At 41.7% G+C, this 19,560-nt stretch overlaps 2 protein-coding genes across 3 annotated transcripts; one reads left to right on the forward strand and one right to left on the reverse strand.

Annotated features, from left to right (window-relative positions):
• Positions 1-558: 558 nt before the first annotated feature.
• Positions 559-9,503, reverse strand: LOC138622488 (MICAL-like protein 1). 2 transcript variants are annotated; one of them, XM_069701331.1, is made up of 16 exons: positions 9,319-9,503; positions 7,646-8,311; positions 7,093-7,141; positions 6,830-6,971; positions 6,381-6,457; positions 6,156-6,298; positions 5,329-5,852; positions 5,162-5,207; positions 3,317-3,929; positions 2,949-3,071; positions 2,246-2,372; positions 1,776-1,866; positions 1,568-1,641; positions 1,201-1,315; positions 1,064-1,110; positions 559-947 (listed from the first exon to the last, which is right to left on the reverse strand). In XM_069701331.1, exons 2-16 carry the CDS (start codon positions 7,786-7,788, stop codon positions 832-834), a joined length of 2,430 nt encoding a protein of 809 aa, XP_069557432.1. In that variant the 5' UTR covers positions 7,789-8,311; positions 9,319-9,503; the 3' UTR covers positions 559-831. The 2 variants fall into 2 exon arrangements, with proteins under 2 accessions (XP_069557432.1, XP_069557433.1); XM_069701332.1 differs by lacking the exons at positions 7,093-7,141; positions 9,319-9,503 and having other exon boundaries at positions 7,646-7,712.
• LOC138622489 (ADP-ribosylation factor-binding protein GGA1-like) lies at positions 9,354-19,503 on the forward strand. The gene is made up of 17 exons (XM_069701333.1): positions 9,354-9,408; positions 10,482-10,566; positions 10,894-10,969; positions 11,073-11,171; positions 11,272-11,395; positions 12,063-12,163; positions 12,274-12,354; positions 12,804-12,941; positions 13,071-13,152; positions 14,121-14,234; positions 14,381-14,530; positions 15,857-15,930; positions 16,058-16,245; positions 16,497-16,723; positions 17,053-17,222; positions 17,325-17,435; positions 18,224-19,503. The coding sequence occupies exons 1-17, from the start codon at positions 9,366-9,368 to the stop codon at positions 18,332-18,334; spliced, it is 1,974 nt and encodes a 657-aa protein (XP_069557434.1). The 5' UTR covers positions 9,354-9,365; the 3' UTR covers positions 18,335-19,503.
• Positions 19,504-19,560: the final 57 nt, after the last annotated feature.

The raw sequence follows: 19,560 nt of genomic DNA on the forward strand, positions 1-19,560 counted from the left end.
GGTTAGATTTCAAAACTTACTTGCTTAGCTGTGCTGTTTTTTTTTAGACCGTGAAGAAAATATATTTTTTCCTGTTAATTTAAAATGTTAACGGTAGAATACAGACCTCAAAATCTTGAGTATATCTGAAGCATTTAGTTCAGCTGAACTATATTTAGTCTCAGTCTGACACCATTTAAGCCAATATCAAATCAGGAATCCCTGAAGAGCTTGTCATGCTTCAATACAAGGAATTCTTCAACTTAGATGCTAAATAAGGTTTTAGAAATTGAACAAACTCTTTGAAAAACAGACTCAGGAACCACAAATCATGAGGATAATTCCATAAAAAAGAGTCACTTAGAGAAAGAAAGCACAAATCTGTGTCCCTCTGAGAATTTTTAAGCTGTTTTCCAATGTTTTGTACATAAAACCATTTAACTCCAAACACAGTGAAAGTGATAATGGAAATATTACCTACTATCTTGATTGACTAAATTTAAATGCCCTTTTTTCAGCATATTAGATAATTGGAACCGCCAAAACTATCATGAACTACACAAGAGAAAATGTCCCAAACAAATATTTATTGCATACTTCAACTAATACAAGTATGTAATAAAACCAAAAAATACAAAAAGATGTATTATATTTAGCAGATGGGGCAAGTTCAGGAACACAAAAGAGAAAATGTACATTGATACCATTGAATCATTAACACGGACAAAATGATATTTAATTTTGTGTAAATACAACTTAGCTGCACTTTAACATATATTAAAACAAAGGTAACTGAGTATTTCATATGATGATCATCTTCCACTTTTATCATGATGCAGTAATGACAGTTCTTCAGCTCTTTTTGTCCTTGATGTTCTGTGCTCTGTGGTTCAGCATTTTAAACATTTTTGTGGGCTTGAACTTCCCTTTTGACTTCTTGAGCTCTTTTATTCCTTCCGTCTGGAGGTCTGAGGAGACACGGCACAGTTAACTGCATCAAAACCCATTTGTTTTGGAAGTGAGTTACAGTATTAAAAAGGCTCATTTTAAAGAGGACATATCGAATAAAAAGTCATTTTCTCACCTTTGTTCTCCACCTTGTCTTTCCAAAGCATATCTTCCTCTCTTTCCCTGATCAGAAAAACAAACTTTTATTTCAATTGAAATCTACAGTAGGAATATGAGAGCGTACTTCATTTTTGTTTTTCCCGTGTACTGTACCTCTGCCTCTCCTGATCCAAGCTGCTGATAATTTGGTTCCTCTGTTCAATGATGGCGACCAGCTCGTCCATCAGCTGCTGCTCTCGACCTCGATCCTCCTGACTCCAGTCGCTCTCTGAATGTGAATGTGATGACATGCAAAATTAAACAAAGCACCACAGATCACTCCAATAAGCTTTCTATAAGCATGTCACATATAGATTACAGAGCTAGAGATGCCAGACCTATTGACTATATGATTATATAGGTCACTGGGTAAATGATTATTGATCCCTGAATCATCCTCATCTTTCCCAGTGATTTCCCTGTTCATTGAGATCAATAATTGTTGTTATTATCAAACAAAAGCACCCAGTAACATACAGACCCGGTTTATTAAGGAGACACCGGACATCGTATTCCACATCTGCCTGTCTGTCCTCTAAATTCTGCTGCTTTGTCCTGGGAAAATAAAAAACACACAAAAATCATACAACATTCCTTCACAAAACTCAGAAAACTTTAAAGGAATAAAAAGCAGTTGACATGAGACAAATAGGCATGCACAGAGGAAAACCTTTGTCTGGTCTACTTACAGATACACCAACTCTGTGTCTCTGCGCCACAGCACATGTCGCTCATGGAAAAGAGAGAACCACTCCATGAGCATTTGTTCTTCCTCTTTATCTGAAATAAAGAATAGATACGCGTCATGGCCCTGTCAACACCCGATTAGTTTGTGACTCTGTATCCCTAGTGTTTAATCATTGCGTATTAATATTCTTCTCTCATGCTCAGAGTCATCAGCAAGTTCCCTAAGCCTCGCCACATCAGACTGACACTTTCTGCTCAGCTTCAAGCCTCCACCTCTGCCTTCCGCACTCACCTCCTCTTCCTCCGATCACTTATTCATCTCTGGCCAAATAAACCTGCATTTCTAACCTCTGAGCTCTGCATTTGAGTCCTCTATCTCTGTTATGACAACATAGACATCGCTGGTATCCATGAAAACTGCGTTTACAGTCACAGTGATTTTGTGAAAATTAGTGGAAACAACTTGATGTACCATTCCTGCAGTCTCTCAGATTTCTCTCCAGTTCGACTCCTTTTTGTTCCAGCGCCTCCAGATTTTTATCCAGTTCTCCCACCTGCACCTGCAGGTCTTCCATAGAAACAAACTGGTCTGTCCGCACCTGAAAACAATATGAATAACACTTAGACTGACTATAACTCAACCCAAACACTCCATCAATAATTTCTGCAAAACCAATGACGAGTTTACAACAGAACAATTTACACATAATCCTTAATGACTGAAACTCGTAACGAGGGCTAAAATACTAAGTGTGTGCAAAACGATTAATCTAGTCCTTTTATTTAAGTCTATTGTTTTCTCCTGCTCTAAAACCTAATTTCCCAAAAAATTAGGATGCAGTGTGAATGTAAATAAAAACAAAACGTGATGATTTGCAAATCATGTAAACCCATATTTAGTGGAAAACAGAACAAACACAATATATCAACTACTGAAAATGAGAAAATTCAAAATGAGCATATATTTCCCAAAAAACTATAACTTTTCGCAGTTTCAACATTTGATATGTTGTCTTTGGTCTATTTTGAATTAAATATGGGTTTACATTTTGTAAATCAATGCAGTCTGTTCATGTTGACATTTTACACAATGTCCCAACTTTTTGGGAAATGGGGTTTTAGAGCAATAGATGACAATAGGCATTTTGAGTCTGTTCTAATTTCAGCCTCTATACCTTCCTTTTGATGAGAGGGAAACCGTGTCCAGGGGCGAGGCCCCGACTGGATGACAGGTCCTGAAAAGTCTTTGATTTGGTCATCGCAGGTTCTCGATCGAAAGGGTTTTCTTTGCATGCTGCCTACGGAGGGAAAGAAATGAAACAGTGAAAATTGTAAGAGACCCAAAATACGATCAGCTACATAAATTCATATCAAACATTAGGAATAAACTCTAGTAGCTCATGAAACCTACTCCAACCTGCTTATTACAGATAAACATCCTTTACAACAAAGTCAGGTGCCATGGTTACGAATCTGGGACTGCAGATGTATAGAGAACATGTTCATATTAGATGTCATTGTTAGTATTTAGCCTTGGTCATACCTTACTTTGACATGACCTGAAAGGTTCACCTGCCTCTGTTACAGGCACAGTGGGAGTTTGGGAGCGATCAGATGTGATGGCTGGCACAGAGAGGCTTCTGGGTAAAATGTGACTCTGTGTTGCATCTGAAGAGGAGTTCAGCCCTGCTGCTGCTTCAGGAACAGCCGATGGACCGATCTGACGAGAAGCTCCAGCTCTGTTGGCAGCTGCTGTTGTTGTCTTTGCTGGATCAGCCACTGCAACCCCACCGCCCTCTTTGAAATCAGGTTTCGGTGGTGGGATGGACTGATCTGGTGGTTTTACTTTAATTTCCTCAGATTCAACAGAAGGAGTTTCAGCATCACTTGAACAAACAACAGCATATGTGGCTCCACCCTTCCCTGCATGGACAGCTGTCACTGAGGGCTTAGTTAGGTCTTCATCCTCCTCCTCCTCCTCTTCAAATGGATTGGGAGGAGAAGGCATTCTGTGTCTGTTCGATGAGCACTGCAGGTTTGAGACGGATTTGGACCGAGGTGGAGGTACAGGAGCTGGAGCTGGAGGAAGCTGTGTCCAGGGTCCGGGGTGCACGATGGTCATCCATGGATGGTTGGTTTGCACTTTAGGGCTGGTGCTGCGAGGAGTCCAGGAATATGAAAATATTTTTGATTTGATTTTTTTTTTGATTTTATACACTTTATTAATCCCCGAGGATTAAATTTCTTATATAACAGAAGAAGTCTGCTCAACATACAGTAAGATACAGAGCAATGCAAAGAATGGAATTCCATTCGCGATTACATTACACAACAAAAAAAAGTTTTTTTTTTTTATAAAAAGATGCTATAAGAGAACTACTTAAGAAGAAACTTCAGTGACTCTTAAGCATTCGGGGTGTGTAAATATCTCATGGGAATTTTATGTTCAATGATGATATTTATCTAGTTGATGATGGTAGATTCAATCAGAGAAGGTCTTTGTATTTTCTTTGTGTTGGTATTTTTTGAAATTGTGTTAATTGTTTACCGTTTTATTTGGTTAGTTAAAGGATGTTTTATGTTTGTGTATTGTATGAGTTGTAAATGGTCTGCACGTGTATAGCGCTTTATCACCGCAGAGGTCTCAAAGCGCTTTTTACACGGTTTCCCATTCACACACACATTCACACACTAATGAGGCATGCAAGGTGCTCGCCATCAGGGATACATTCAAACACATTCACACACCAATGGTATGGCATTGGGAGCGATTTAGGGTTCAGTGTCTTCAGTGTCTTGCCCAGGGACACTTCGTCATGTGGACAGAAGGAGCCTGGGATTGAACCACCAACCTTCCGATTAATGGGCAACCCGCTCTCCCATCTGAGCCTTGTTGTATAAAGTGTATCTTTGTATTGTCACTATGTAGAGTATGAAGAGGAAGAGTAGCTGCTGCTATGCAAAGGCTAACAGGGATTTAAATAAACAAACAAGCAAAAAAACAGTGACTGTATTTCACTGCAACTCTTTGACTTTCTGTTTGGCCATTAGTGTATTTACACTGTTGACTGTCCTGTCAGGCAGTCCTCAGCTAATCTGGCACCATAGCAGCAAATCACACTCCTTTATGAATCTCTTTTTACGTGATGTTAAAGATTTTGCCAACATTTACACTTCATAATTCAATATACGCCTGGCTATTTTCTTAATTTATATTTCACCACGCAAACTTGGCATATACATGTTAAAATGTGTGCACCAGTTCTGGCTTTTTTCAAGCTTAAGCAAATAAGTAATGAGGCCGAAAAGTAAATGTTTCACAATGTGTGATGCATTCAAGAGCAATACAGAAGAGCAAACTGAGAACACACTGTTTATGTACACTTACATATGAGACGAACTGGGTGGAGATTTACTTTGGTTGGAGGAACCGCCTGCACAGAGAAAGAGAACCAAAAATGTCTTTTTTGAATACTCTGTCATGAGAGAGAAAAGTCAAGACATACACAGAGTATAGAAAGATAATAACTAGTACAGTATATTGTTTGTATTCACCTGCAGCAGGAGAGCTGTTCATGGTCTGGCACATTTTGGTCCTGGGTGCAGGAACAGGGACCACAGAGGGGTCTACTATTCGCCTGGGTGCTGGAACGGGACGAGCACTTGCCTCTGTGACTGGTACACAGGATGAAGAGAACTCAGAGGTCTTCGTCGCGCTCTGCTGAACTTTACTGTCGGGCCTATGACTGTCAGGTCCAACAGTTGAGCCTGTGTTTGCTCTCCCTTTTACCTCCCTGCTCCTCTCCTCCCTCTCTGCTGCAGCCGTTTCACAAACCAGTCTGTCCCGTGACTCTGGTTTCGGCGTGTAACAAGGGACGCTGGTGATAGCCGACCCACCCAGAGAATAATAACCTGTCTGAATCGTGCGCTGGGTCCAATTATCAGGAGATCTGATTTGCTGATTGAGGTCTACATGAGTGCTTTTATTGTCTGCTACATGGCAAGTGCAGATCAAGGAGCTTGTATCACTTCCCTGGGTGTAAGACTCTGGTAGAAGAGTGCTACGGCACACTTTGCACCTGAAAGACAAAAATGTAAAGGTGCTAATGTAAAAGCATCATTAACACAATCGGTGATGGATAAATAACTCACATTAATGATCCAATACACCCGTTTAAACATTAAAAACAAATGAAAAGTAATTATCTTCCTTCATTGTAAGGCTGATACAGATTCCTTCAGATATCATGGCTCAGCATGGAGATGAAAAATGTTACAGTGTTCAGTTGAGTCACGTTAGAAATGCATTCTTATGTGTGAACGGCAGTCCATCTCAGTCAGACACGCAAACCGAAAGCAGGAAAAAAAAAAACTGTTGATACCTGAAACAGCTACGATGGTAAACCTTTCCATCAACCAAACGTCTCTGGATCAGGTGGACGGGCCTGAAACACAAATGGCACACTGTCCGTGGCCTCGGCTTAACAAAATGATCTTCTCGACTGGTTTCAACATCAGTCAGGCTCTGAAATGGAGAAGAGAAAGCAGACACTCAGACGACGAAGGCGGCAGCCGAGGTAAGAAAACGACAGGCTGGGAGACGTTACCTTCAGGTGGGTCAAACCATCAGAAGCTTTACTCTTCGTGTCCAAGACGTGTGGGGACCACAGTCTGGCCGGACTTGCTGCAAAGTCAACGGAAGACATGCGAATAGAGCACAGTTGAGCAAACAGGCACTTTTAGATGAAAATGTGCCATCATGCCTTAAGGAGGGGTGTGTGTTGTGTTAAGATATCGTGCACATGATGTGAAGATTAAAGGAAAACAGTGCACTCAAAATACTACGAATACTGCAGGTGATAAAGAGTTGCAATTTAAAGCTAATTCCCTGAAGGGCATGAAGTTGTAGACAGATATGATTTTACTGAAGGGACCTACAGTCGTCCTCCAGCAATCATGCAGCGTGATAAAGTGGCTTTCAGCATGTCAATAAACCTCTGCTTGTTGTTTTCTGCCTCAAATATTAAACAGAAAAGACAGTTTATACTCAACACACCACAGGACTTCCCGTTGAAGAAGTGGTAGTACTGAGAAAGGTAGGTGATGACACTTAAACAATCAGGCACCTTGGTGGACACCATGTCCTTTGGATCGAGCAGTGCGGGGATGCCCAGCTTTGTTTCTGCAACCTTAAATGCCTGACCAGAAAAGACGAGCAGAGCATGAAGGTAAATGACTTCTTCTAGGGATTTATACTTGTAATAAATATGTCAAAGACAGAGTTGTGAGAGAAATGCTTGCAGATGAAAAATAATTTACCAGTTTGTTATTTTGATAAACATCATTTTTGGAGAGGGAACTGAAATCTCTGCAGCAAGGTGAGGAAAATAGAGAAAAGACAAAATCACAAACAAAGTAACTGCCTGCTTGCAGATGATGATGATTAACCAGACACCGCAGACATAAAATACTTCACAAGCAAAATGCAGTTAAAGATCAAAAACTAGATTAAATGGTTGTTGGTCAGTGATTGAACTTGAAAGGTAAAAACAAACCAAGTGATCCCATTAATCTGGACAAGAAAAGGTTAAGGGGAGAGACAGACAGAGATTAAGCAAAGGACAGCAGATTAGACACCTGCAGGTCTTCCTCTGCTCCAGATTAAACAGCATGCGGGACAACCTGAAGTCCCAGTCAAGAGAAGAATTTAATCTCAGACCAGGAGCTCAACAACACATTAGGACAGACAACAATGTTAAAAAGTCCAAAGCAAGCAGCAGTTAAAGATCGATACAAAGGAAACAATTCAATTCCCTGTAAAAGTGGCTGAGGATGTCTGCACAGCCAACAACAGCTACACGAAACCACTTACATCATGTCAGGGCGGTGTTTGTGGATGATGGCACAAAATGCAAGTCCATCTCTGAACGAGGTTGACATGTTCTTGATTTCCACACTGGGGTAGCTGGCGCACGTGACGCGGCACCACTCCTGTAAAGCCTTCGGCGATGCCATTTCTTGTGAGGTTTGACATCCAGACTGCAGGGTGAACTCGGCACTTTGCGTCAGATCTTACTGGGCAGGTTTGTGGATGAAACAGGAAACAAGCATCTTCTACCCGCGCAAGTATTTCTCTGTACGAGACCTGCGGCCAAACGTGTGTTTGGTGAAACAACAGGAAGAAAGTCAGGAAGGAAGTCAGGTTGGCTTCCTTTGTGTTGCTTTGGCAAATGAAAACAAAAGGTTTCGGCGCAAGTAAGGCGACTTTGCGTTGCTGTTTCTAACCACAACCAAAAGTCGCGAAAGCGGTTCTTCTCACTCACGTCGGGGCAGAGTCACTTTGACCACGAAAAACCACCGGCGGGCTCCTTCATGTAGTGAACTTCCGTCCAAATATCTGCCGCGCTTCAAAGGTTCCACCCAAAAGGGGTATTAATTCAAACCAAATCCCGTTACTTGCGGTCCTTCTTGTTGTGCTCCACGATCAATGCAATGCACCATAGCTGCCGCTGGGGGGAGATGCAGAGCTGCTGCCTCTCTATAATTAGGACGGAGAGGTTTCTGGTTACAACTTTATTTCTCGGTTGCAGACTTGGCAGACGTTTTTCTGGTCACTACGCCACAGTTAAATTATTATTATTTTTATTATTTTTTTTAAATCAAAATGCAGATGCATGACAGCGCCACTGAAAAGGGTCATTTCAATCATTTTCCCACTTCTTGGCCTTTTTCATGAATTGAAAAATGTCCCTATGTATAGAATATGACTATTTGAAAGTAGATTCAGCTTTTACGCTAAAGTTATATTTTGTAACACTATCCAAAACACAGCTGCGGGTAATCTCAGTAAGATTTTAGGAGTCATTGATGAAGTAAACTTGGGTTTAACAAGTACTTCCGGCCAAACAACTTAAAAAATAAAACTGGAAGCATTAACGTTTCCAGTTTTGTAAAGAAGAAAAGATGAAGATACTTAACGATACGTGTTTAGAGATAAAGACAAATTAAAGTAAGTGCCAATTTCTTTACAGATTTTCTATATAAATATATGCCACCTGAATGCCATGCTTTAATTTAGAAGGAATGTAACTTCCGTTATAGTTTCTATTTCTCACTTGACAAAAGCTCATTGAACATAGAAATTGTTGCGCTAGAATTGAAAAATCAGACACTTTGATTTCCTTCGTGGCTAAAATGAAATATTCAGTGATGTTTTCATTGAACATGGATTTTTTTTTCTCGTCATAAAGATGAATTATAATCAACATTTTAACAGCTGTGTGTTTTAATTTGATTAAAAAAAAAAGTATAAATATTTCATTGTTATCATACCCACCCTTACTGCACACGAAAAAAGTGGTCTTAATCATAATGAAAAATAAAAATTACTTAAAGGAAATATAAACAAATAAAGTAGAGTGTTTACAGACTGAATATACGTTTTATATATCTTGGGAAGAAAAAAAACCACCTAAATGTTTATGGGCACATTTCGGTGTCCCGTCTAATGCGTCCAGTTCTGCGTCTCTTCCGCCGTCGACGTACCTGCGGAGTCCCTCGCGAGACCGACGCGCCACATAAGTCTCGCAGTGATGGCTGCGCCGCCCGATGCGGAGAGTTTGGAGTCTCGTATCAGTGAGTGTTTCCAACTTATTTCACCGCGTCGTCGGTGTCCGGACACCCGGGCGCGGACGCGTTATTGTCCGCGAGTTGTTGTCGACGAGCTGACGGTTCGTCGCGGCTGCGCGTGTCCCTCTCCTCGCCGCCGCCGCCGCCGCCCCGTGAGAGGCGACCCGGAGCCCGCAGTCACGTCCAGGATGCTAAACCCCTTAGCTCCGGAGCTGGACCCGCCAGCTGTCAACACACAACACGGCTCGAGGCGTCGCGTCAGCTTTGCGTCTCGATAGGTCAACCGGGCTGCGGGCGACAGCATCATGCGGAGGGGGGTGGTGGAGGAGGTGGTGGAGGGCACACCATTTTTATTCGCACGGGTTAGATAAGGATTATATCAAAGCTATGACCGCAGGAGAAAGCTAGCGTTACACCTGTGTGTGTGTGTGTGTGTGCGTGCGTGTGTCACGCTGCCGCTTATGTGGCACAAACTTCATTAATTCAAAAATGATGGGAGTCCCTCAGAAAGCCTGCGGGCTTTGTTGAGTGCGCAGATCAAGATTTGTAAACAGTTTTGACTCCACATCCTTCTGTGTAGGAATATTGATGCTATTTTAATTTTTAAAATGTAAAATACAACACACTCGGGTTTATCAGCCACTCGTTGCTTTTAATCCAACAAGAGGACAACAATGTGAGGGGGGAAAGCATGCAACACGTCCTAATGAAGGTTCTAGTTTTGTTGAAACTGAAAGTATTAATTGTCATTTCTGAGTTGCGTCGAGTTGTACTCATGTTTTGTTCCTTTCCTTTCCGCCAAAATGTTGCATTACTTTAAAATAAGTGTACCTAATAAAGAGGCAACCAAGGGTAGAAACTGGTAGGGAGTGCCGTTTTTTTTTATTAGATAAATATAGACAACTATTTTTCATTGTAATACAACCTGTAACGGAAAGAAATTGAGACATTCAATACTGCAACATTACTAAACTCGGAGACATGTAGGGTTCAAATATCAAAACAACAATGTTGCTACAGTGCAGTGAAATAAGATCTCTCACTTCTGCTGTCTGTTATTTCCTCTGCTCACATTGCAGACAGAGCCACAAATCCACTGAACAGAGACACGGACTGGAGTAGCATTCATGCCTTCTGTGACCAGCTCAACAGTGACTTGGAGGGGTAAGAGCGGGCCCCAGGGCCACATGATTGTTTGTTTGGTCTTCATTGATTAGACCTGATTAACGCTGTTACATTTTCAACCAAACAAGGTCTGTTTTTCCTGTTAAACTTCAAATGAATGGAGTTCTTCACCAGTGGTATCTAATGAAGGCCACACTGAGCCTGGCGGGATATTAAATATCATATGTCAATGTGTTTGTTTGGGAGATGACATCTTAGTTCCTCTAAAACTTTTTTTTTTTTTTTTTGGGGGGGGGGGTAATGCGACAGCGATCCGTGTTAATTTATGCTTCGGATGTTGAATGTTGTTTGTGGCATGTGTTGCAGACCTCAGCTGGCCACCAGACTCCTGGCCCACAAGATCCAGTCTCCACAAGAGTGGGAGGCCATGCAGGCACTGCTGGTGAGTTCGGCTCTGAACCAGGGTCTGTCAGTCAGAACAAGCAGTTTTTGCAGATCTTTTATTTGATGTTCTGATCCGGGTTCTTTCACTGTTTTAAAACCAGGTTCTGGACACTTGTATGAAAAACTGCGGGAAAAGGTTTCACGGTGAAGTGGGCAAGTTCCGTTTTCTCAATGAACTCATCAAAGTGGTTTCTCCAAAGGTAAAACTTTCCAGAGTGTCTCTGCGTTTGCTATGTTCTTCAGACATTGTTTTTGGGATGGTGTAAAACCCTCAGGTGTTGTGTTTAATCTCCCACTCAGTACCTGGGCTCACGGTCGCCCGAACCAGTAAAAAAGAAGGTTTTTGAGTTGATCTATAGCTGGACTTTGGGACTACCTGATGAGGCCAAGATCTCCGATGCTTATCAGATGCTTAAGAAACAAGGTGAGAGGTTATCTGCCATCAGGTTAATGGAAACTAAAACTGTACTAAGGTTCAAATCCCAAATCCATTTTTAAGATGAACTTAGATAAAATGTTACAAGATTAAAAAAAAATAAGACTTCCACATCGCAGAACTTAAGTCGTACAGCAGCGTCAGAATAGAAAGTCCAGATAGAAAAAGATTAATATAAAATACAATAGAAGTAGAATAAAATGTAAAATAGAAACCTATGAATACACACACAAGATACATATAATACATATACCTCTTACTCATATATATATACACCATATGTTTTCACATTATAAATAAATATTGTGCAGAAGTTATATAAAGCATATTGTATGTTGTAGAGCATATTGCACATTACTTATATGGAGGATTTACTGTATGAATATGTAAAATATATATAAAGACACTGGTATACATATATAAAATGATATAGTATACAATATGGTGTATAAGATGCATAAAACAGTGTATGATATATATATATATATATATATATATATATATATATATATATATATATATATATATATATATATATATATGCAAAATAGCTGTAATGTCCTTGACATTAGTTAGAATGGCTAAAGCAAGTAATAAATAATAATTAGAAGTATCCATTGCTTTGTCTTTTTCATGTGATGTGCTTTAAAACCAGGTATTATTAAACAAGACCCGGAGCTGCCACCTGACAAACTGTTGAACCTTCCTCCACCCAGACCCAAGAATCCCATTTTTGAGGATGAAGAGAAGTCAAAAGTAAGAACTTGTCTAATCAAATATAAAATAAACTGCCAGTGAGCCAGTTTCTTGTCCACCGTGCATGATCGTATTTATTGGAACTGAACTGTGGCTGTCTGCTTTGTCAGATGCTGTCGCGCCTGTTAAATAGTTCTCACCCCGAGGACCTAAAAGCCGCCAACAAGCTCATCAAGGAAATGGTCCAAGAGGTAAACCGTCTCTCGTTCCTTCCCACTCTTTTTTGTTGATATCATATTACCTGATACTTTTTATGGGTGCAGAAACAGTCAGGTGTGTTTTTTTTTTTTTTTTTTATTTTTTTTAAAGCAATGTACTGCACTCAGATAAAACATGAACTGAATGAGGAAATGAGTTGGCTGGCCGGAGGGGTTTAGTGTGTCACTGGCAGATTGAGCCACGAGTAAATTTGTCCCGACTTGAAGGGTAATAGGAGATGCTCTTTGGTCTTATCCTGAGACTTTTCAATCTCCTCCCCCTGACCTTTCTGTGCTGTCACATTCATTCCTTTGACTTTGTGACTCTGTGGTTGCTCCCTGCGGTTCGTTTCCTTGATGATAATTGTCATACACGTGCACTCGCCTGGATTGTGTGCAGTTTGTGAATCCGTCGTTTCTTCGGCGTGTCCTGTCCGTTTTAGGACCAGAAGAGAGCAGAGAAGGTGTCAAAGCGGGTGAACGCCATTCAGGAGGTGAAGGAGAGCGTCGCTCTGCTGACTCAGCTTCTGCAGGACTACGACAGCACCGCCACCAATCAGAGCAACGCTGAACTGCTACAGGTGAGATTAAAGATCCACGCTTTTAACCGGCGGGAGGTCGAGTCCGTTTAGTTGCGTATACATAACGGGAGTTGTGAATGAAAAACTCTGTTGCAGACATGTCATTTGTTGTTTGTGCCGTGTGGTCAGGATCTGTACCAGCGCTGTGAGAAGATGAGGCCGACGCTGTTCAGACTGGCAAGTGACACAGAGGACAACGACGAGGCTCTGGGTTAGAGGTGTTTTTACTCTCCTGCCGTAAATTGGTAGAATCCATGCTTGTGTATCTGCTGTCCTACTATTTGGATCTTTATTAGTCCCCATCGGGCAGAGCGAGGTTGATTCATTCAACTAGGCTTTTATTCGGATTGGCAATAAGATTGACTGTCTGACACAAATGCTGATTTTGTTTTTTTAAACAATGGACAAAAGTATTTGGTTTAGCGATCATCACTAATCAGCAGGTTGTCCACCGCGTCCTTCAGCCAGGCATGACTGCTGCTCTTTTCCCCAATGAACTATTAAGGCTGTCTAATTCTGGATAAAATGAGATTTTTTTTTTTTTTTTTGCTTAACATTGAGATCACGATTTCATTTCTCAATTTTTTATATATATATAAATTCAGTGCACTCATTTATTTGATACAAAAGAGAAGTCAAAAATATCTGATGGTGCCTGATACAGGAATGAAGAAGACATTGTAACCTGTCTGTGTCCCGCAGACGTCCTTCATATCCAACAGCACTATTTTCTACTTTACCTCTCATTTTTGCTCATATTTGTGGAGCCAACTGTTATCTAGTGTAGAGTGCTGACTGACCTGCAGGTAGAGAAGCAGGGTGTGGATGCAAAGGGTCGCAGGTTCAAGTCCTGGGACCGCACAGGAAAAACATCCATGGCTGACGTGCTCTCGAGCAAAGCATCTAACCCCCAACTGCTTCTTCGGTAGAGAAGCTGTCCACTGCTCCGGATGCGTTTGTTCACTGGTCATAGGAAGGATAAATGAACATGTCAAATTCCTGTGTGTAAAATTAAATACAAATACTGTATAATAATGTGAGAATATAAAAGATTGGATTATTACAGTATGCTTCTCCCTTCGGGCCCATAGAGCTTTTAAGAATGAACTTCTCTCTACTATTCCTATTTAAATATGTCAGTCAGTCAGTTCTGATAGATGTCGACATGTTTCTCCACAGCGGAGATCCTGCAGGCCAACGACAGCCTGACGCACGTCATCAACCTGTACAAGCAGCAGGTGAAGGGGGAGATCGTGAACGGAAACAACACACTAAACATGCAGAAACAAACCGGTGGGTTAAGGCCTGGCAAACACACACACACACACACACACACACAGAGTGCTCAGTAGATTGGTTTTACAACCAGCCGCCCACATTAAAAGGGTGAATTATTTTGAGCAGCTTGAAGTGAACCGTCTTGAATCCGCTTCTCGCAGGAGGAACAGCGCTGCTCGATCTGTCGGGGCTGGACACGTCACCCCAGTCGCCTCCCTCCTTCCCAGAGTTTCCCACTCCGACAGACAGCCTCAACGCCCCCTCGCAGGAGATGGGCATCAGTCTCCTTGACGACGAGCTCATGTCACTCGGTAACGGCATTTTATTTTGTTTGAGTTAAATTAAGGTGCATTTGAGCGAAGTTCGTCCAGAGTTGCTGAAGAGGAAAATTAGAAGAGTCGTATGCAGGATGTTGATTGTAATTGTCTAATGTAAAATATATCCGGGAGATGAATCGCACAGTCCAAGTTTAAAATAGACACAAAAAAAAAAGAAGCTGTGGAAAAGTGTGATCTTTAAAGCACTTTTTAGGGATGCAATTTGAGAAGTGATTTTTTTTTTTTTTTGCCGCAAGATTGCAAAAATTGGAAATTTCACATTTGACCTAACTACGACTTAATGAAGAAAGAGTCATCACTATGATAATATCCGGAAATATTTTACTTCTCATCTTTGTTTTATGAGTCATAACGGTGATGTAGCTTTACACAACTATTCTATATTAGGTGACTTTATGCGGCTGTGTTATTTAAAAACCTTCTGCATCGGCACACCAGTTAAAACATGAAGACCAGAGATGAGAGCAGTCTAACAGTTTATTGCCCTTTCAATTTCCACTTCTACACAATTGTCGACTGTAATAGATGATTTTACAACTAGAAGGCAGTTGAAACGATGATCATTAAACAAAGGTACTCCAACTCATCTTAATTTAAAGCACGAGACACTCACCGAGGAACAAAGAAGCAGCAATAACTTTAACCAATATCCAGAAGTTGCTTGAGTAATACGACCAGTGCACAGTCAACTGCGGAGCAATGGGCAACACACACGGAGATCAGCGCACCTCGGCAAACAAGGGGAGAGACTGAGCAGGGCCTGACTGAGGCGTGGCCACATAGGTAGAGGCAACGTCCAGCCCCCAAAGCCTGCAACACTGCAACTGTTCTAGAGAACATGTAGACTCACCCGTGTGTTTTGGATGGGTTTTTTTTTAATATTAATTCGGCACATACTGTACAATCAGACTGACGCAGGGAAGTCAGATGATTGGTAGCCTAATTCTCATGATAAAATTTCCCATCAGCCCCGTCAGGTGTTGCCGTTTGTTTGTTTGTTTTTTGTCCGGGTCAACTGGCATGTGGTTTGTTTTGATCAGATGAAATGAGAAGTATATGATGAGAGATAAAAGCCTTACTCGTTGTAAATGATGAGGTATTTGTGTGGATAAAATATGTTTTGCTTGGTTTACTTTGAGCTTTAATGCCTTCAGCAACTTTTACTGTGAAGACATCGTGAGAATTTTCCAAAACGGCGAGCTCCCACAAATAGTGTTTGAATTTGCGTTCGTTTTTGCGATCACATATCGAGCTTCTGGAGGGACTGATAAATACTCCTGGTGTTCGTGCATCACGCAGGTTTGAGTGAAGGAACTCACACCTCCAACCCTCCCTCGCAGCCTGAGGACTCCACAGCATGGGATTCCTTCCAGGTGAGTGAAAGGAACATTAATGAGTTAAAAAGTCTGGAACAGTTTGTCTGACTTTCACTGGCATTAGTTGTGAAATCCATATTAATGCCGATCACATACATACATACGTGTACCGCTATTGTTCCAGTCCTCTGACAGCATAGACGCAGACATCCCAGCGGCACCCAGTCTCCTCCTGAGTCCAGACCCTCCCTCCCACTCTCAGCCCCCCTCGTCTGGCTCCACCCCCGGGAACTCGGCCTTGGACGAGCTGGACCTGCTGGGAAAGACACTTCTGCAGCAGTCCCTGCCTCCGGAGGGCCTGCAGGTCAAATGGTATTTAACAAAGTTAAATACACTGATGCTGCTTGATTTGTGCCGTTTTATTCTTCGTGAAGGAATCGAGGCTGATTTCTCTGTTTTTACTGCCATTTCTTCAAACACTCCCACTATTTTCAGCGCTTACAATAATTTAATCGGTACATACATCAAATTCATCTCAAATTCTTTTTAGTTCGGACTGTAAAGTTAAAGTGGAGCATCATCGCAAGAGCAAAAAGATGAGTTGCTCATTTTTCTGCTTTCAGGGACAAACAGCAGTCCAAACCAACTCTGAGAGACCTCCAGAGCAAGTCTGGAGCCAACATCACCCCAAACCCCATCCCTGTCTTCGCCCCGGAGTCCCCTGCACCTCTGCCCAGCTCTCAGCCCGGCTCGGTTACGCTGTTGGACTCGTCTCCGACTCACGAGGAGCCTCCTTCTGCGGAAGTTACCCTGGCTGATGTTTTTGTACCGCTAGAATCCATTAAGCCCAGTAAGTAACGGCAGATCACTGAATGGTGAAATGGAAGTGCAGCTGTGCAGATTTATCAGAAAACAAACGAGCAAAAAACCCCCTGCTTTGCAGCACAGAATTTAATGAGCTGATGTTTCGTTACAAAAGTGCAGAGCTTAAATAATGAGACAAATCATACATAAAGCTTCCAGCTGTCTCTGAAGCTTTCTGTACGATGTGATTTGTACTGTTAGCAGGAAGTATTTCTGCTTGTTTGTTTCCTACAGCTGTGATGTCTTCTGAGAACACCTACCTTTTTAGTTTCGAGAGTCTTGGCCACAGATTTATTAAATAATGTCCTTCTGCAGGTAGTCTCTTACCTGTAACCGTGTTCGACGGACACAGTCTGCGGGTTCTCTTTCACTTTGCTTGCAACTCGCCTCCGTCTCGACCTGATGTGCTGGTGGTGATCATCTCCATGCTGTCCTCAGCCCCCGTCCCTGTCACCAACATTAACTTCGAGATTACCGCTCCAAAGGTCAGCAGGGATGAAGTTCAGCGCATGAAACTTGTTGCAGCCAAGTTACTGTCTCAGTAAAGTAGGATTTTTTTTTTTTTTTTTTTCATTTCTCAACTGTAGTCGATGGCGGTGAAGCTGCAGCCCCCGTCAGGAACAGAGCTCCCAGCTTTCAACCCCATCCTTCCTCCTGCTGCCGTCACACAAATCCTGCTGGTAGCAAACCCAAACAAGGTAGGTCACTATTTGTAACTATCTGGATCATTTTTTATCAGAAACTATTAAGCTGCCCGTCATGTTTTAACTATATAGAAATCAACCTCCAACAGTCCTTGACAGTAACAACAGTCTTACTTCGTTTTGTCAAATGTCAGTTTAAACGTTTCATCTCAGCTGCTTAATAAGTACTTAAATACTGTAGTAGTGCTGTATGACATGACAATCTACTTAATTTAAAGTCCCATATTATACATAATACTCTATCTCCATGAGAAGATATTTGTTTATGGCTTTAATAACAAAAAACATCTCAATATTTCCTCTGTTACACTTCTGTCTGGAGCTGTACCAAAAGAAAAGGGTTGTTTTGTGTCCGTCTTTTAAGGGACGTTGATATCTTCTGATTGGCTGACTCTTTTTTTTGAGTGACACACGCTCAGGCCAACTACAGATTTTCTTTGGTCTTGTAGTTTGCTAAGCTCCACGACAGAATGATCAGCAAGTGTTTTCTAGATTATAGGTTGGACAGTGGGCTGTGCTGAAGGCTGACATAGGAGTGTGAGTTTGTGAGCTTTGTCAGTTTACTGTCTTCTTTGCAGGCTGTGAAAGTATCTGACATTAAAGTGCTTTTTTTTTTTTTTAAATATAAAAGTCACAAAGTAGAAACAAATGTGGAGGTCACGTAGACTAATGCTGCACTCCTCCCTGTTGTATCTCACCGAGAAGTTCTTCTAACATCCAGCCAAGGACTTTTCTGGACCTTTAACCCTCCATCTGTCCACCTGTGCGTTTGTGTGCTTCAGGAGAAAGTGCAGCTGCAGTACAGACTAACCTTCACCATGGGAGAGCAGGAGCACAGTGAGAGCGGCAGTCAAGAACAGTTTCCTCCTCCGGAGGAGTGGGGGAACCTATAGCATTCAAACACAGCCACAACCTGACAGACTCTCTGCTTTCAGACTCGGCCTCCTTCCTCCCAACTCTCTAGATCGACACTCATTTTCCTTTGCAATCACATCTTCTTTTTTTTTTTGATTGGTATTGTTTTCCTTGGATTAAACTCTTGCTCATTCAGTGTAACGTGCGTATGCTTTGCCCTAAACGTGTGTCTAGGTCTAGTCTGCTGTGTTTGGCTGCATTAAAACAAACCTGCAACCGCTTCCTCAAAGTTGTTGCAGTTTTGTCGTTGGAATTTTTAACTGACGGCGCAACAAAGGAAGAAAACTACAATGTGTGTGTGCATACGTGCTCATTTGGTGTGCTTGATTTCTTTTTTTCTTTTTTTTGTTGTTGTCTCCACCGAGGGCAGACGGTTGTTTACCTCCACCTCAGCATGCTCTGCAAACATGGGACACGATGCTTGCAAAAATCCAGCATCACATAGACAAAGTTAATCTTAGTTTGTAAAATAAGGCTACACTTAATCAACATTTTGTGGTGTCGGTTTATTTTGTGATTAACGACTACTTTCACGATGACTGAGTGCACTTTTTGACTGCACAGAGAATGATTGTTTTGATAGTACCGTTTCCCCCCCTTCATCTTGTGAAAAGAACAAAATTTTACTGTAAAATCAGAGCTGTGTATTTTCTGCCATATGTGCCTATTTTGCAGTTCTAACCTTATTTAAGCTTTTCAATGGGTTTGTTTTTCTCACGTTACACGTTAGTCATATTAGATCAGCTACGTCTTAATATATTCATATCATCTTTAACACGAGGTCGATTTTGACTAAATAAATCTTTAGCTTGAGGTTTGAGTTGAGATGTAAGCACTTATTGGGTGAAGCTGAATATCAAAAACTTGAGTATATGCAAATGAGCTGCATTCAGGTGCTCTGAGCGCAGCGTCCGTCTCCAACTTGTTTCTACGGCCTGCGATGCATGTGAGCCGCGCTGAACATCCCCCCCCCCCACCTCCCCCCGAAGGCTCTCGATCACATTCCACTGCACTAATTTCCAGTACGACTGCTTTGTAAATGCCACTGATGGCAGTTCTGTTGTGTACATTTGACCTGTGCGGTGTGCGAGAGCAAAACACTGGTAAAATACAAATGGGTAATAAAGTTTTTTTTTTCTTTCTTGGTGATCTGAATGAGTGTCAATTTGTGTTGAAGAGTTTCTACTCTCACCTCTGTGATCGC

Source organism: Brachyistius frenatus, unplaced genomic scaffold (genome assembly GCF_029030835.1).
Source record: "Brachyistius frenatus isolate BFR_SWC_R1_liver_20210118 unplaced genomic scaffold, ASM2903083v1 Contig_36, whole genome shotgun sequence".
Lineage (NCBI taxonomy): Eukaryota > Metazoa > Chordata > Actinopteri > Embiotocidae > Brachyistius > Brachyistius frenatus.

Excerpts from the sequence above, each read along its gene's own strand:
- LOC138622488 (XM_069701331.1), bottom strand. The coding sequence starts at position 7,788 with ATGGCATCGCCGAAGGCTTTACAGGAGTGGTGCCGCGTCACGTGCGCC. Across the intron at positions 5,853-6,155 it reads TACCATCGTAGCTGTTTCAG|GTGCAAAGTGTGCCGTAGCA; the intron begins GTATCAACAGTT and ends TTTGTCTTTCAG. Across the intron at positions 2,373-2,948 it reads TCCCTCTCATCAAAAGGAAG|GTGCGGACAGACCAGTTTGT; the intron begins GTATAGAGGCTG and ends TATTGTTTTCAG.
- LOC138622489 (XM_069701333.1), top strand. The coding sequence starts at position 9,366 with ATGGCTGCGCCGCCCGATGCGGAGAGTTTGGAGTCTCGTATCA. Across the intron at positions 10,970-11,072 it reads AGGCCATGCAGGCACTGCTG|GTTCTGGACACTTGTATGAA; the intron begins GTGAGTTCGGCT and ends TTTTAAAACCAG. Across the intron at positions 13,153-14,120 it reads GGACAACGACGAGGCTCTGG|CGGAGATCCTGCAGGCCAAC; the intron begins GTTAGAGGTGTT and ends GTTTCTCCACAG.